Below are 17,809 nucleotides of genomic sequence, written 5' to 3'. Positions count from 1 at the left end.
AGAGAGCCCAGAATAGAGAGTCCACACAAATACAGCCAGTTAATCTTTGATAAAGGTGCAAAGGCAATTCAGTGGAGAAAGGGTGGTCTTTTCAACAAATGTTCAACAATTGGAACATATGCTAAAAAATGAACTTAGACACAGATCTTACACATTTCATAAAATTAACTCAAAATGGTTTATAAATCTAGATGTAAAATGCAAAACTTTAAAACTTCTAGAAGGGAACACAGAAGAAAATATAGATGACTTCAGATTTGGTGATGAGTATTTAGATGTAAACCGAAAGCATGACCAATGAAAAAAAATTGATAAATTGGACTTTATTAAAATTAAAATTTTCTGCTCTGCAAAAAACATTGTTAAGAAAATCAAAAGACAAACCACAGACTTGGAGAAAATATTTGCAAAACGTATATCTGATAAAGGACTTGTATCCCAAATATACAAAGAATTCTTAAAACTCAAAAATAAAAAAAATCCAATTAAAAAGTGGGCAGGCTGGGCACGGTGGCTCACGCCTGTAATCCCAGCACTTTGGGAGGCTGAGGGGGGCGGATCATGATGTCAGGAGATTGAGACCGTCCTGGTTAACATGGTGAAACCCAGTTTCTACTAAAAATACAAAAAATTAACCAGGCGTGGTGGCAGGCACCTGTAGTCCCAGCTACTCGGGAGGCTGAGGCAAGAGAATGGCGTGAACCCGGGAGGCAGAGCTTGCGCGAGCCAAGATCGCACCACTGCACTCCAGCCTGGACGACAGAGTGAGATTCCATCTGAAAAAAAAAAAAAAAACAGTGGGCAAAGCTGGGCACAGTGGAGTATGCATGCTTGTAATCCCAGCTACCTGGGAGGCTGAGGTGGGAGGATCACTTGAGCCCAGAAGTTTGAATCCAACCTGGACAACATAGTAAGACTCCATCTCTTAAAAACAAACCAACAAAAATGGGTTAAATGTCTGAACTGAAACTTCACCAGAGAATGTGTACAGATGGCAAATAAGCATACGGAAAGATGCCCCAAATCATTTGTTGTTAGAGAATTACAAATTAAAACAACAATGAAATTCCATTATATCTTTTAGGATAGCTGAAATACAAAAAACTGGCAAAACCAATTGCTGGCAAGGATGCAAAGTGACAGGAACTATCATCTATGTTGCTAGAAATGCAAAATGGTGCAGTCACTTTGGAAAACAGTTTGGCAGTTTTTTTTTTTTTTTTTAACGAAGCTAAACATAGTCTTGCCATACAACCCATTGTGCTTCTTTGTATTTAATTGAATGGGTTGAAAATTTATGTTCACGCAAAAACTTGCACACTTGCACATAAATGTTTATAGTAGCCTTATTTATAATTGCCAGAACTTGGAAGCAACCAAGGCATCCTTCAATAGGTGAGTGGATAAACTGTGGTACATCCATACAATAAAACATTACTCAGTACTAAAAAGAAATGAGCTCTCAAGCCATGAGTAGACATGGATAAAACTTAAACACATATTGCTAAGTGAAAGAAGCCAGTCTGGAAATGCTATATGCTCTCTAATTCCATTATATGACATCCTGGAAAAGGCAAAAAACCCCCAAAAAACAAAAAAATCAGCAATGGTAAAAAGATCAATGGTTACCAGGTGAAGCATCAGGGTTTCTTACAATGGTGAAACTATTCTGTATGATACTGTAGTGGTGGATACATAACATTATGCATTTGTCAAAAACTATAGAACTTTACAGCACAAAGAGTGAACCTTAATGTATGCAAATTTTTAAAAGCCATATCGAAGGTCAGGGGATCCTAAAATAGAATGCAGAATGTGACAAAATAATCTAACTGTATTACAGATATATGAAACCACCTAATTGAAGGGAGTGGGGGTAAAGTTACTGATTTAAGTAACTTTGGGAATGAACAGAGTCTGTAAATTTAAGGTAAAATAAATTGTACAAAAGCATTGTACTCCAGTTGATAAAGTTGTTTCATTTTTCTATATGGTTTGTGTTAACAATTCAGATGCCACAATAATATATGCTGGAATTGGGCACTTAAGTAATAGATGATGGATTATGGGAGCCAGGTGTCTCACTGCTGGAGTGGGAGCTTACAGATAAGCAGGGTGGAAACCAGAATGATCCATGTAATAATGGGTTAGAGTTGGAGACATCAGTGTGAACTCACGAATAGTTTAATTTAGATACAAGTGGTTACATATAGAAATATTAAAGATATGTGTATATACATGGGTCAGTATACACACATATATTTCTTTGCCTGGTCAACTGAGAGAACAGAGAAGCACTAACACCCCAGTAGCAACAAGCATACCTAGGGTCCAGATCTTGGTTTCTCATACCATTCTTCTATAGAAGGAACCAGGGCTCCTTGGAGAATGGTTGATTCTAGGACTGGGGCAGGGAATATACAAGATAACCTGGAGCATCTTGCAGTTGCAGAAAGTAAAGAAGTACAAAAAAAAAATCCCCAAAAGAAACAAACAAAAAAATTCAAACCCTACAATAATGGGGGCATGCCAAAGGACACAGGAGTCAACTGAAAGGGTTCCCAATTGTCAAAGGTGGAATAATTTGATCAACAAAATAAAGTAGTATATTGTATTATAACATCCCAAAATAAAACACATTTCTTTAGAATAAAATAAGTCCATATTGATATAAATAAATGGGAGAAAAAAAAAGAGATCGCTCCAGCGGAAAAAATCCAAATGATTTATGCAGACACTCCACTCTCAAGTAAGTGGAGCATAACTCCTCACTCATTAAGTGTGAGCTGTGCACAATGACTTCCTTCAGCAAAGTGCCATTAGGAAAGGGGGGCATAGCAATGTTAGTGGACAAATCTGAAAAACACTACCTTAGCCAGGTGCTCAAGGTCACCATCAACAGTGATAGATACACCATGTTGACAGTATATACCCTTAACATGATGCAATGACTCAGGAGTTGACCCCAAAGCCCAGGTATGATGTGTTGAAAATGGTACTTTACCTCTTTAGTCTTCTTCTCCCAAATCCATAACCCCAGCCTAATCATGAGAAAAGCATAGATCCCCATTGAGGGACATTCCACAAAATACCTGACTTCTCAAAACTGTCCAAGTCATCAAAAACAAGCAAAGTCTGAGAAACTGTCACAGCCAAGAGAAGCCACAGACATGATGGTTAATGGAAAGCGGGCTCCTGGATGGGTTCCTGGCATAGAAAAAGAACATTCAGGTAAAACTGAGAAAATCTGAAGATAGTATGAGCTTTAGGTAATAATAACATATTTACCATTAGTTTATTAGTTATAATAAATGTACCATACCAATGTAAGATGTTAATAATGAAGGGAATGCAGTGTGGGTCATATGAGAACTGTCTGTACTATCTTTGAAGTGTCTCTGTAAATCTCAAGCTGTCCTAAAAAATAAGATTCATTGAAATAATGTTTACTTAAAAACAAACATCCCGGAGTCAAACCATAGAGGTCTTAAAAAAAAAAAAAAAGAAAAGAGAAAGAAGAAAGAAAGAAAATGAAAGAAAAACAAACTGCAGCTGCCTCCCCAGATCTTCCACCCCATGCAAAGTGGGGCACAGTGGGGTGAGGAAAGCTTCTAGGAGCGCAGAGCTGGCAGATCTCATGGAACAGACGAACTTCAGGTTTCCAGTTTCCAGTTATCAGCGTGGGTGTGAACACCGCAGCCCTGAAGCAGCACCTTCCCCACACTGGCGGGTTTGGTGCACAGGCAGACCCGAGGAGAAACTCTCCAAGGGCGGTCAGAGGCGCATGGTGGCTGCAGGTCCTGGTGGCTCTGGGCTGGGCTCTGCACAGCCTGCCCTTCACATCCCCCATAGGCTTCCTCCTGGCCGCCTTAGGCCCTAGGCTCTAGCCCCTGAACAACCCAGCTCTGTTGGAGTTAGTCTGGGAAAGTGCAGAATCAACATCCCGCCTCATCTACCCTAGCCCTGAGAGAAATATGAGGCAAGGTTGAGCTCAGAGGTTAGAAGCTCATGGTGAAAAACAGGGGGAAAGGGAGGGCTCTTCTGTGCCCCGAGTTCAAAGTTACAGTTGGGAGGGTGTGCGCCTTCCTCCCTCCCTGGGGCGTTCAGAGGGAGGGATCCGGGTGCCAGCCTCCCAGAAGCTGAGCAGGAGACTGCAGGGATTTGCAGGGAGGGAGTTTTGGTGTCAGAGCAGGGGCTGGGCTGGGAGAGTAGGGTAACTGCATAAAGCTTTGCGGGGGTAGCGCGACTTTAGCGTGAGGGTCTCAAGTTCAGAATTTTCAGGGAACTCGAATAGCCCCCGTATTTTTGTAGCAAGGAAATCACTTTGACTTTAAAGTGGGAGGCACAGGCCGCCAGCGAGCGGTTTTGGACAGGTGGCGCGTGCGCTCTGGAAAGCTGAGGGCTGGCAGGAGATGGGGCTTTCCGGAGAAAAAGAAGAAGGGGCCCAGGACCCCACAGCCTACGAAAATGCACCATAGGGAGGGGTGGAAACAGCCTAGAGCTGGTGTTACCTCCCACAACAGGTGCCAAGAGCCCAAGACCAGGTGTCAGACCAACGCCAGCGGGTCTCTGCGCTGGCCGCGCCCAGTCCTCTCCAGCTTTACGCACGGGCTTGGCTCGCCCTCTGGTCCCTTGAGGAAGGCAGGGGAACTCCAGCCACCTTTCCTGAGGACAGGACTTTCCCTACAGACACGGGCCTTTCCACCAGGCACTCCTAAGGGCAGAAGAAGCCAGAGATCAGGGCTCTACATCAGGGCGAGGGACAGGCTGGAATGGCCACGGCTGGCCCCGGAGAGGGGCGCACAGCCTGTTGGCGGGTGGCAAGACCTTTGAGTTAATGTATAATTGTGAGCAGATGGCGGGGGCTGGCGGCAGCCCGGGGCCTGGGCCCAGCTAATGAGGGACAATTAGCCCCAAACCCGGTGGGGGTGGTTGAGAGAGTCAGACAGTGAAGGCAGATATTTGCTCCTCAAACAGTCTAGCGCGCTGGGCAGAGGGCTGAGTGGCAGAGCCTTTGGGCTCTCTAGGCCCCCCTGCCAGGGCCCTTTACCACTTTTCCCTCCCCCATCACCTCTGGGTCGAAAGCCTCTGTTTGTTCAGACCCAAGAGCGCGTCATAAAGGCGGAGGGAGAGGGTAGTTTATGGGGTAAATCGCTGCCACCACCATCTGCCAGGGCTTGTCCCTGCTCCCCCTGATACCCCTATCTCCACCCTCATGCAGCTGTCTATAGGAATAGCTGGTCAGGACATAAGCCTTGAGCCCCTAGACGCAGGGGCAGATCTAAAGGGGAGGGATGAGGCAGGAATGGGGGACTAGGAGCAGGGCTACCACAGGCCTTACTGGAGACCTCCTCCCACCCAGGCATGGCTAAATAGAGTGACCAGCAGTCCCCAGCTGCCCGGGGATGGAATGGGCTGTAAAGACACTTGGGCAAATGCTATCCTGCCCGAGGTCCTGAAATCACCCTCTGCAGTCTCCCTTGTACCCCAAGACCAGCCTGAGGATGCTGGAGGAGGGTGGAAGAGGAAGAGAGTATGTGTCAGGGTAAAGTGGAAAACTCACTTGTGTGATATTTGGCCTTTGAGAGCAAGAGTTCCCAACCCTAGGATCAAGCTGAATGCACAACAACCACTTTCACCCCCAAAACCTCAAAACATTTACCAACGACATACGTCTTCCATTCTCTGATTTCTGGGTCTAGTCTTATTGCCCTACACCCTGCTTACTTCCAGTCTAACTTTTGCCATGGTTTCACAGACTCTGAGGTGTGGAATGGACCCAAAGACCATCTGCCCAAGACCCTGATGACTGGCAACAAAACCTCCATGCACTAGAGGCTGTGTTTCACTTCCAGCATCCCACTCCACAGGTACCACATGCCCAGCTACCGATGCCTCTGACCTCGCCAATGACCCAGGTAACCTTTGTGGAAACAGCAGTGCCATTACTAACTTACAGTCTAAAAGCATCAGATCCCTAACAGAATGGAGCCTGATAACATCTAAAGATGGAAGAAGGAAAATCCTGCTGCAAGCCTCCTTATAAACACCCACATGCATCTCTGACTATCCTGAGGCTCATTTCCACCACCACTACCATTGTCAGTGTTCTGAAGTCCAGGATCCTTCCATTTCCAGGCAAGAATTCACCCTTGGTGTCACCTCAGTCAAGGAGTCAGTTGGAGAATTGGTGAGGACACTCTCTGGGGACAGCTGGTGCTAGGTGACACACACTCTTCACACTCTTCTCCATTCACTCTCATTATCTCAGAGTGCTAGGAGCCAACTCAGTCAGTATTTAGGCAACAGTCTGTATACTCATTTATCTTTTATAGCAACACACATGACTCAGGAGTTGACCCCAAAGCCCATGCATGTGCATTCTGGCTGGGAAGCTGTGTTGGTGGTTGGGGAAGGCATCTTTTTGCTTCTGTGTATTCAAAGCCTTAAGAACACAACCTGAAGTTCCCCATCTTCCATGCTCAGCACGCCCTTCAGGAATACTGGTGCTTGTGTGGGTACACTTTTGCCTGTATGAGAATGGCTCTGTCCTTGCTTCAGGGTGGTAGATGGACACAAAGAGGGCTCTGAGGAGTCCCCATAGAAGGACACAGTGGGTCATTGGCTGTGGTTTGCCCTGCCTCAGGGCTGGTGTCAGTCAGCCCATGCACACCTCCCTCCTCCTCTCTCCTCTGCTCATGGCCTGTGACATCATTGGCTACTCCCAGAAGGCTGCCCTCTGCTCTTGAGCACGGGCTCTCTGTAGCTCTGGACCCCCTGGCAGGACTGAAGCAGGAGCAGAGTGGAGGCTGTTACCAAGACCAGACCATCATCACCCCTGGAGCCTGCAGGGGTCTCAGAAGCTGAGACCTCCCACTGAAGCTCCCACCTCATTTCCTCCACACAGGTAGCTCACCTGCAGGCTCATTGTCTGCCCTGCCTCTCATGCTGTCTCCATGCTTCTGTGTGGCCAAACCCAACTTCTCTCCCACTCTGCCTTTGCAGCTACCACCCTCCTGCCCCTTCCACCCCCTTTCCTGTTTTTCTATCTTGGAAGTACCAGTTATTTTTTCAGACATGTTAATATGAATGTTGGGAAAGTGTGGTGTGGCTATTGGGAATGGGGTTTCTGTTTGTGAGTTGGGGCATAATGATTTAGGTTTGGAGATTATTTAGGTTTGGATACTGAACCTGCATCCCTACTGCTCCTTTGAATTCTGGTCACTTAGGAGAACTGAGTCCCATGAAGGATTTAGGGTTTGGCTGATATTTGGAGCTCCTTCACCCTGTCTTGGCACAGCCCTTTACAGTCCTGCTTGACTCTCCTCTCTCCATTGTTTTTGTGGCAATTACACAAACATGAAGCGGAGGTGGGAGAAGAGAAAGAGAGCTCAGGATTAGGAGCCAGAAATTGTAGCTTCTGGTGAGGAACTGGCTTCTAAACCTTGAATTTTAGTCTTTGGACAGCCCCTGACTTGTGGCAATGCCAATCTGTGCCTCAGTTTTCTCTTTGGAAAACCTCTGCCTTCTTTCCCGACTTTTTGGAAAGATGAGAATTTGAAGGGGTCTGTGCCTCTACCTACCTAGAAACAAGTGAGTAAAAGCCAATTTAGCTACTGAACTTAAAAAGTAGACTCTGGGCCGGGCGCGGTGGCTCACGCTTGTAATCCCAGCACTTTGGGAGGCCGAGGCGGGCGGATCACGAGGTCAGGAGATCGAGACCACGGTGAAACCCCGTCTCTACTAAAAAATACAAAAAATTAGCCGGGCGTGGTGGCGGGTGCCTGTAGTCCCAGCTATTCGGAGGCTGAGGCAGGAGAATGGCGTGAACCCGGGAGGCGGAGCTTGCAGTGAGCCGAGATTGCGCCACTGCACTCCAGCCTGGGCGACAGGGCGAGACTCTGTCTCAAAAAAAAAAAAAGTAGACTCTGGATTCCAAACTCTTTGTAATTCTTTGTTTCACTGGTGCTAGTCTCCTTTCTCCAGTTGCTCTCTAATCTGTTGGAGAGCAATGACTTTACCCTTTTCTGTTTACTGCCTTCATCCTGAACAACCAGCAATGTGCTGGTGCTTAATACCTTATTCAGCATATAACTGCAGATGAATTAACTGAGCCCAGATGGCACACTTATTATAAGAAAATTCTATGCATAAGCTGTTCCTTGGGGTGATCTCCAGCACTACCAGGGTTCCAGGCATGAAAGGAGGCATCTTCAACTCCCATTAATTACTAGTGAAAGTAGAAGAGGTATGGTGGCCCGTGGGACCTGTGTCCCTTGTTGCTCAGAGTCTCTCTTGGGCTCGTGATGGTTTCTGTGTTGGTCAGCGGACAGTCCTCTCCTGCTTCTCATTCCCTTCAATATGCCTTTGATAAATGTTAGTTGAATGAATGAGTGTCTGATACCAGAAAGATGGTCTCTGAAATTGAAGCTTCACTGTGAGATCTAGAACTCTTCAGAGAATGAACAGAATGAACAATCTCAGCAGGTTAGAGATGCTAAGAGATGAGTCTCCTAGGAGAAGTCGACTCTTCAGGCGTGTTCATCTCTATGCCCAGTGTGTAGGACCAGAGCCTCAATGCCTGGTGGGTTAGAGCTGAGTCCCAGTTTCCCTAGAGCTTCCTCGAGAGTATAAAAAAACAGGAGCAAGCCTTTCTGAAGTGCAGCACTTGGCTGGCAGTTTGGAGAGCCCAACTGAGGACTGCCTAATAGTGAAGGTGGACCCCTGAACTTGAGGACCCCAGAATCTCTGGCTCAGGTGTGTCATCCAGGGCTGAGAAGGCTTAGGAGCAGCTGGAGACAACAGCAGTCCATTTGGAATGGGGAAATCTTGAATATCTGAAAGCATCATCCCGTTCTACCTCCCCAACCTTTTGTAATGAATGTGTAGGAAATGAGAACCCTCTCAATCCTCCCAGCCCCTTATCAGGACTTCAAGAAAGATCCAGTCCTCAGCCAACCTGCAGTGTTTTAGTTTTTATCACACAAAGATTTAAATAAAAGGAATTAGAATTTTCTGATTTTAGCCAACCCACTGGCAAATTTTAGAAACCTGACCCTCTATCACAAAACACTACCTCCCAGGACGATTTCAAGCAAAAGACCTCACCCAAATAACCCCCCGTTATTGCAGAGCCAGCCCCCAAGCTGGAAAAGGAACTCCTAGAAGGAACTTCCCTTCCCAGGCTTCCCAGCTGGAGTCTCATCCTTCTGAGGAGGGTCAGCCTGGAGCATGCATCAGGACGGTGAGGAGCCTGGGGGAAGTGGGAAGACAGGGAGGACAACAGAGACAAGGGAAGACCTCAGGGCTTTGCTTCCATCAACTGTTTCATCTGCCGTTGGCCAATGTTCTGGGGAAGCTTTTTCCAGTCCCTCCCTTCCTGCCCTGTCCTGCTTCCCTTAGATCAGAAGAGTTAGCGGGTATGGGCAAGGAACAAAGACTCACCTGTGAGCCATCTCTTAAAGAAAGTGGCTTGCGTTGACAGCCTGGGAGCAGCAAGGATGCAGTCTCCCAGGAGAGGATGCACTCAGTAGTGGGAAGCCAGGCTGGAGGGGCCTGAGTGACCCTCTCCACAGGCGGGCAGGGCAGTGGGAGAGGTGGTGTGTGGACACCTCTGTCTCATGCCCAGGGATCAGCAGCATGAACCAGCTGGGGGGACTCTTTGTGAATGGCCGGCCCCTGCCTCTGGATACCCGGCAGCAGATTGTGCGGCTAGCAGTCAGTGGAATGCGGCCCTGTGACATCTCACGGAGCCTTAAGGTAATGGGCCAGCACCTTTACCCAGTGATGGGGACAGGGAGCAGGGAGAAAGGGCTCCCCTGAAGGCAAGAGTCTGGGGCTGTTGCAGGCTCCGAGGGCTTTTGGGACTTGGGTCACTTCCTGGGAGATCCTCTTGGAGGTTGAAAAGGGGAGCTTCAGGCCCTCAAAGGTGAGGCTGGACTCCCAACTCCATGGCCTGGTCCAGTAAGTCTTGGCTTTGTCTTATAGCCTCCTCCCGTCCCAGGGACACTCTCCTTCCTTCTGCCCATCGTGCCTCACCTGTCCCTGCTTCTCACCTGAATCAGGTATCTAACGGCTGTGTGAGCAAGATCCTAGGGCGTTACTACCGCACAGGTGTCTTGGAGCCCAAGGGCATTGGGGGAAGCAAGCCACGGCTGGCTACACCCCCTGTGGTGGCTCGAATTGCCCAGCTGAAGGGTGAGTGTCCAGCCCTCTTTGCCTGGGAAATCCAACGCCAGCTTTGTGCTGAAGGGCTTTGCACCCAGGACAAGACTCCCAGTGTAAGTACCCTTCCCTCCCCACACTGGGGCTGGAAAAGAGGCTTTCTGGGGAGACAAAGAACCTTTCTTATTTGGCAATGTGGGCATCCCAAGCTGGTGACAGTGCTCCTGGGCTCTTCTGACCCATAAGTTTTTCTTTTGAAAAGTGGTGTTAATAAAAGAATTGGGAAGGAGAAAGCATAGAGAGAGAGAGACGAGGCTGCCCTTGGGAGCAATGTGTAGGTGGAGACAGATGGGGAAAAGGATATTAAGGGCAATGTCCTCAGGGTATAGACCTGAGTCTAAGCACCACCTCTCCACTCAACACCCTGACACTCCCAGGTCTCCTCCATCAACCGAGTCCTGCGGGCATTACAGGAGGACCAGGGACTACTGTGGACACAGCTCAGGTCACCAGGTGGGTCTTGGAGTTGTCCCCAGGGCTAATCAGAACCAAATCTCCAGCATTTTATAGTTCTTAAAGCCCTTTCTCGTTCTTTCTTGGATCACTCTCACAACAACCCAATAAGGAGGACCAGGCAGGGAGTCTCATTCTCTCCCAGCAGAAGAAAATTGAGGTCCAGAAAAGTGAAGTGATTTGCCCAAGTTCACCAGCTAGTTGATGGCAGGCCCTGGAACAGAACCCAGGTCCCCTAGCCCCTGGGTTCACAGGATCTATTGAAGAAGAGGCAGGACTGCATCTTATACCCTCCCTCTGCTCCGTGCATAGCTTCTTAGAGCATCATTCATGTTCTTTGCACATTAAGCATGCACCCCACCATGGAATTGAGCACCCTTTCCACCAAGTGACCCTGCAGTGACCTCTAAGTAACTATGAATGCCCCACCAGCTTGGCTCTGCTCTTCTACCCATGGTGTCTCCTGGCTGCAGCCCCAGAGACTTAGGGACCCCATCTGACCAGAGGAATTACCATCACAAACCACTACAAACTGTTGTCTTCCTTTTCAGCTGTTTTGGCTCCAGCTCTCCTCACTCCCCATAGTGGTTCTGAGACTCCCCGGGGTCCCCACCCAGGGACCGGCCACCGGAATCGGACTATCTTCTCCCCAAGCCAAGCAGAGGCACTGGAGAAAGGTGCTGGGCTGGGGCAGATGGAGGGTCAGGGAGTTCTCAGTGTGACACAGGGACAGTGGCCCTGATGCCTGTGGGCAAAGCCTGAGGGGTGCATGCTGTGAGTGGCCCTGCCTTGAGGAGGAAGGTAGTTTGGGGTTGTAGCAGATGGGGAGTGTTGCCTGAGCAAGACCCATGCCTTGCTTCTCTCCCGGTGCCCTTACTTTGTGAGCCTTGATCTCTGCAGAGTTCCAACGTGGGCAGTATCCTGATTCAGTGGCCCGTGGAAAGCTGGCTGCTGCCACCTCTCTGCCTGAGGACACGGTGAGGGTGAGTGACCTCTGCAATACTGTGCACAAACCACAAGGAGGAAGAGTCTGGGCCGGCCAGGGCTTTGGGTTCCAATGAGGTGGAGAGGGGAGGTGAGAAATTGGAAGCAAACTTGTTTGGAGCAACAATCAGAGATGAGATCCTCCTTGTTCACCTTCTGCTGACTGCTGTCCTCTCTTCCCCAACCCAAACCTTTGAGTTGAGGAAGGGTCCAGAGAGCAAAAGCTAGAGCAGGGAGGGAGGATGTCAGGCCCAAGGAAGGGTCAATATTCTGAGTTCAGGCTAGGAACATGTGGTAAGATCAGCAGGTGACAGGGAGCATAAAGTACAGCCAGCTGCATTGTCCCTGTCCTCGCTCAGGTCTGGTTTTCCAACAGAAGAGCCAAATGGCGTCGGCAAGAGAAGCTCAAGTGGGAAATGCAGCTGCCAGGTGATTTCTCTGCACCATCATCCATCTGCCTGCTCAGTCATCTATCCATCCATCCATCCATTCATCCATCCATCCATCCACCCATCCATCCTCCATCCATCCATCCATTTATCCATCTTCCATTCATCCATTTATCCATCCACCCATGTATCCATCCATCCATTCATCCATTCATCTATCCATCCATCCATTCATCCATGCATCATCCACCCATCCCACCCACCCATCCACCCAGCTACCCATTTATCCACCCATCTATCCATGCATCCATCCCTCCATCCATCCATCCATTTATCCATCCACCCATCTATCCATCCAACCAGCCAGCCAGCCAGTCACTCACCCACCTGCTCACCCACCTATCTACCTATCCATTTATCCATCCATCCATCCATCCATCCATCCATCCATCCATCCATCCATCCATCCATTCACTCATGCATCTCCCCATGCATCCATCCATGCATCTGCTCATGCATTCATCCATCCATCCACCCATGCATCCATCCAGCCACCCATGCACCCATGCATCCATCCATCCATCCATCTTTCCATTAATCTATGCATCCATCCACCCATCCATCCAACATTTACTCAGCATCTCCCAAATGCCAGGCCCTGTGCTAGATGCTGGGCACACAGAGTCCCCACTCTTAAGGCTGCACTGTCCCCAGTACCATCGCTGGAATTTAATCATTCTTCTCCAGTTTCCCAAGGACCCGTCTTGGGGAAGAGGACAATTTTGGGTTAAAATAGCCATCTCCTCACACCCCTGCCAGAAGTGGCTGACTTTCCTAGAACCTCTTTGTATCCAACCTTCCTGCCTCTCACCACACTCCTCCCATCCCCAACCCCAATTCCTCCTTCTGAGTGGATTCACTCTCATTTTATAGGTGCTTCCCAGGGGCTGACTATACCAAGGGTTGCCCCAGGAATCATCTCTGCACAGGTACTCGGGAGGAGAGGGGAGTCTGTGCCCTGGGAAGACTGAAGGGCTCATGGGCTCTTCCATTTCTGGCCTGAGCCAGGATCTCTGGCTCTCCAGGTCCCCACAGTGTTCATGTCAAGAAAGTACTATCCCGAAGTCTACTATATGAACGGTGCCCTCTGGAGTTGTGCAGGATACTACTTGGGTGGCAGGCAGCTCTGGGGTCCTGGCCTTCTCTATAGGAGGCATCACTGGAAGCTAAGGTTCTTCCCTTGCTTTTTTTTTTAGCAGTCCCCTGGCAGTGTGCCCACAGCAGCCCTGACTGCCCTGGAACAACTGGGTCCCTCCTGCTATCAGCTGTGCTGGGCAACAGCACCAGAAAGGTGTCTGAGTGACACCCCACCTAAAGCCTGTCTCAAGCCCTGCTGGGGTAAGAATTCAGGCCAGACCTCAGTCCTGGAGGATATGGGGAGGGCCAACTGACTCAACCTCCAGGAGGGCATGGATCTCCACTGGGGATTATCAAAGGAATCTCAATACAGCTTTCCTCATTCTTTGCATGGTCCACAAAGTTACGGAGACTAGTAACCCCTGAGTCTATGGTATCACTGACAGCCATAGCAGGTAAAGGGTGTGAGACTGGGATTCAAGTGTGTATATGCAGGGTGGGAAACTGATGTCTCAGCCTCTCTCCCATAGTGACTTTGAGAGGTGGGGTGGGAGCAATAACCCCAAGCTCTCTCTATTTGTCCCCACAGGCCACTCGCCCCCACAGCCGAATTCCCCGGACTCAGGACTGCTTTGCCTTCCTTGCCCTTCCTCCCACTGTCCCCTGGCCAGTCTTAGTGGCTCTCAGGCCCTGCTCTGGCCTGGCTGCCCACTACTGTATGGCTTGGAATAAGGCAGGAGTGGGAAGGAGATGGCATAGGGAGGATCTAATACCATCCTGCCCATTGTCCTTACTGTCCTGCCCATACAGACTGTGGCTCCTTCCTCCTTCCTGTGATTGCTCCCTCCTGTGTGGACCTTGCCTGGCCCTGCCTCGACGCCTCTCCAGCACATCACCTGATTGGAGGGGCTGGTAAAGCAACACCCACCCACTTCTCACACTGGCCTTAAGAGGCCTCCACTCAGCAGTAATAAAAGCAGTTTTTATTAGCAGTAGTTCTGTTGTCCATCATGTTTTCCCTATGAGCACCCCTATGCCCACTCTAATATTCAACAATTATAGACAGTTTGCCCTATCATTTATTTACATCTATGTATCTACCATCTAATCTATGCATGTATGTGTGTATGTAGGCAATACATGTATCTAAACAATGTATTTGTCAATGCATCAATTTATCTACTCTATGTATGTATCTATACGTGTATTACATATGTGTCTATCTTGATGTTTGGGTGCTCATATGCCTACATGTATGCACGTGTGTGTGTGTGTGTGTGCGTGCACACACACACACACACTCATATTATATCATGGCATTTTATTCCTAAATCTTCCAGCATGCATCCCCAAAAAACAAGAAACTTGTCTTACATAAGCACAATATTATATCCACATCAAAGAAAATTTACTGTAACTTCTTAATCTAAGAAAATAGACATTCATTCCCTAATTGCACATGTATTTTTGTCATAGCAGCAAACAGAGTGAAATGCCATTTTTCATATTCTGCTTTCCATTTACATGTGCTTTATTTATACATGCTCCAGGGGCACGTTTGCTTCGTTCTTTTGGCAGTAAGTTCCAAACCTTCTCAATTCTGTCCCTTCAAATAGAGGTCTAGGCCCTTCCTGAGAAGTCTCAGGATGTGGAGAAAGGGAGGAATATGGGGGAAAGGAGGTGAAGAATGGGATATTCAGCAAGGAGGATAGGCTCATCCTTCCAAATTCTTTCCCTTTTGAAAGGCAGGGGATGGATAACGATGGTGCAATGCTGGTCGGCAGGCGGGGAGGTGGGGGCATTATTTACTCCTATCTGGGATAGGTACTGATCCAGAAGATGTCATTCAAGAGGCCTCTTCATTATCAAATACTGTGCTGTGCTGAACTGTGCTGTTAAATAAGTAGTCACCAACCACATGTGACTATTTAAATGTAATTCACATTAAAAAAAAAGAAGAATGCAGTTCTTCACTCACATTAGCCACATTTCAAATGCTCAGTAGTTACATGTGGCTTGTAAGGACTATCGAGCATTTCAGTCATTGCAGAAAGTTCTATGAGACTGCACAGCTCTAGAATGAAATTTCAAGGGTAATAGAGCACATCTTGCCCTTGCCTTGCCTCCTCTACTTTCAAGCTGGAGGCCCTGCTAGGCAGAACAGAAAGAGATGAGGTTTTACGGGGTGACAATCTGCACGGTGTAGTCTGAGAACAAGCATTCATTCACTTCAGCGACAGGACTGGCATTGGTCACAGAAGGAGCTGTCTCAGCTGAGGCCTCATGGTTGTGGTGGTAGTGGCAGCCCATCTTGAGCTGCTGCTGTGAAGATGCTGGCTGCAGATGGGGAGGCATGGCTGGGGTTGCGTGCTCTGCAAGGACAGCGGGAACCCGGAACAGGCAGGAGCCATGCCCCCAACAGAGTTGGCAGAGTGGGAGCACATCCTGGACACAGCTGCAGCTGCCTAGCTGTGGCTCCAGACCCAGGCATCCCTGCACTCTCAGGGGCACAGGAAGCCCCTGCCCCACAGGCTTAGAAGTGCCTGCTCCCACCCCCTGGCTTCTCCTTGCCCCCAGAGTCCACTCGGCTGTGGAATAAAGTTGTGGCTGCACCTGGGCACTGTCATGACCTGGCTGGGTGTGTGCATGCTCTGGGCAGCACTGACACACCAGCCCCCTTACCACCTTGGCCCCCTCCAGACTTTGGGTGCCAACATGTGCAGGAGAAAGGCCAGAGGGAGAGGACTGAGGGCATCTTGGTGTGGGACTGCAGGCATCCCTCAGCACAAACAGCCTGGGTGCCATGGATAGCATGCTGATAGTGGGAGGCAGACAGGTTCTGCCCCTGGGCAGTAAGGTGCAATTCCTTTAAGCCAGGAATAGCCTGAAGCTTGGAGGCCAGGCTGCCAGTTCTGGGTGAAGTAGGAGGCCCAGAGTGAGGACTTCATTGATGACCCTTTGGCCAATCGGATGGTGCTTTTTCCAGACCTACCCATGGCCACTTACGGACCAGTTAGCACACACTCCTCCCTTCTGAGCCCATAAAAACCCCAGGGCTCAGCCAGAGTCACACAGACATTGGGACTACCAGCTACGGGAAGGAGCTACCCACCTCAGGTGTCCTCGACTAGTTGAAATGACCTCCTGGCAGAAAGGACCTACCTACTTCCAGTGTTCTGAGATCTGTTCTGTTGCTCAGTGAAGCTCCTCTCTGCCTTGCTCACCCTGCAGTTGTCCACATACCTCATTCTTCCTGGACATGGGACAAAAACTCCAGATCCACCAAATGGTGGGACTGAAAGAGCTGTAACACCAACAGAACTGAAACACTCACACACACACACACTCACCATGTTGTGGGTGATGAGAAAGAGAGAAGAGCTGTGGCTCTTCAGGGACCCCAGACCTATGGGTTCCTCGAGCCAGGGCTGTGATACCCTCTTTGGGGCCCTGTGGTTCCTGGCATCTCCAAGTTTCCAGGCACCACTGCATTCCCCAGCACCTGCAGTGGAAGCTTCTTGCAGTCCTGCTGAAGCCTTGCACAGAGCTGGCATCTGTACCAGCACCTGGAGCTGCCTGCCCCCAACAGCCGGCATGCCTGGCTGTGCACAGTGGCTAGACCCCCCACTTGTTCACACACCCCTCACTGCTCCACTCCTCGCTCACTCTTGGCAGGTGATCCAGGACAGTAGCATGAGCTGACTGCAGCCTGCCAGGCCGAGTGTGTGGAATGAGCCCAGCAGGCTGAGCAAAACTCAGGCAAAGGCACCACTAGCCACAGAAGTTTCTGGCTGGAAAAGCAACCCCTCAAGGATCCCGTGACAGTTGGCCATGTGGGGAACAGGGCATAAGATTGTGTGTGTGTGTGTGTGTGTGTGCACACCTGTGCATGCATGCATGCACACACATGCATGCCCATGCATCTGAGTGTGTGCAGTATTCTCCCCTTTGTCCATGGTTTTGCTTTTTGGGTTTCAGTTACTTGTGATTAACTGCAACCTGAAGATATTAAATGGAAAATTCCAGAAATAAGCAACTCATTGATTTTAATTGCATGTCATTCTGAGTAGTTTCAGAAATCTTGCATCTCCATGTTGTTTATGCTACCTGCTCACTAGTCAGTAGCAGTCTTGATTACCAGATAACTGTCTTGGCATTGCAGTGCCTGTGTTCAAGTAACCCTTATTTTACTTAATAATGGCCCCAAAGTGCAAGAGTCGTGATAGTGGCATTTGTGATAATCATTCTATTTTACTATTAGTATTGTTTACTTCTTACTGTGCCTAATTTATAAATTAAACTTTACCTTAGGTGTGTATGTATAGGAAAAAAGAGTATATGTATGATATTGTACTATCTGTGGTTTCAGGTATCTGCTGGAAGTCTTAAATGCATCCCCTGCAGGTAGCTGGGGGGATTAGAATACTGAGGGAGAGATTCGGCATTAAATGACCTCCAAGGTCCTATCTCTCTGAAGAGCATATCCCATTGCATATATGTGGATATTAAATTTTAAGGTTAATAGAGCACTATCTTTTTTTTTTTTTTTTTTTTTTGAAACACGTTATTTCTCTGTTGCCCAGGCTGGAGTGCACTGGTGCAACCTCAGCTCACTGCAGCCT

At 48.7% G+C, this 17,809-nt stretch overlaps 1 protein-coding gene across 18 annotated transcripts in view; it reads left to right on the top strand.

Annotated features, from left to right (window-relative positions):
* Positions 1-14,176, top strand: part of PAX4 (paired box 4) — a 29,320-nt gene extending 15,144 nt beyond the window's left edge. The window contains exons 1-14 of one of the 18 annotated variants that reach the window (XM_058435763.1): positions 5,253-5,545; positions 5,759-5,870; positions 5,985-6,190; positions 6,729-6,907; positions 9,133-9,244; positions 9,629-9,759; positions 10,065-10,280; positions 10,602-10,677; positions 11,229-11,354; positions 11,578-11,660; positions 12,021-12,090; positions 12,984-13,039; positions 13,307-13,448; positions 13,777-14,176. In XM_058435763.1, the coding sequence (XP_058291746.1) occupies positions 9,232-9,244; positions 9,629-9,759; positions 10,065-10,280; positions 10,602-10,677; positions 11,229-11,354; positions 11,578-11,660; positions 12,021-12,090; positions 12,984-13,039; positions 13,307-13,448; positions 13,777-13,919 (1,056 nt within the window). In that variant the 5' untranslated portion in view covers positions 5,253-5,545; positions 5,759-5,870; positions 5,985-6,190; positions 6,729-6,907; positions 9,133-9,231 and the 3' untranslated portion in view covers positions 13,920-14,176. The other 17 variants (XM_058435762.1, XM_058435774.1, XM_058435768.1 and 14 more) reach the window with 17 other exon arrangements.
* Positions 14,177-17,809: the final 3,633 nt, after the last annotated feature.

This window comes from Hylobates moloch, unplaced genomic scaffold (genome assembly GCF_009828535.3).
Source record: "Hylobates moloch isolate HMO894 unplaced genomic scaffold, HMol_V3 SCAFFOLD_1, whole genome shotgun sequence".
Taxonomy (NCBI): Eukaryota; Metazoa; Chordata; class Mammalia; order Primates; family Hylobatidae; genus Hylobates; species Hylobates moloch.
The sequence above is the reverse complement of the archived record's forward strand: the minus strand, read 5'-3'. Positions and strand labels throughout refer to the sequence as shown.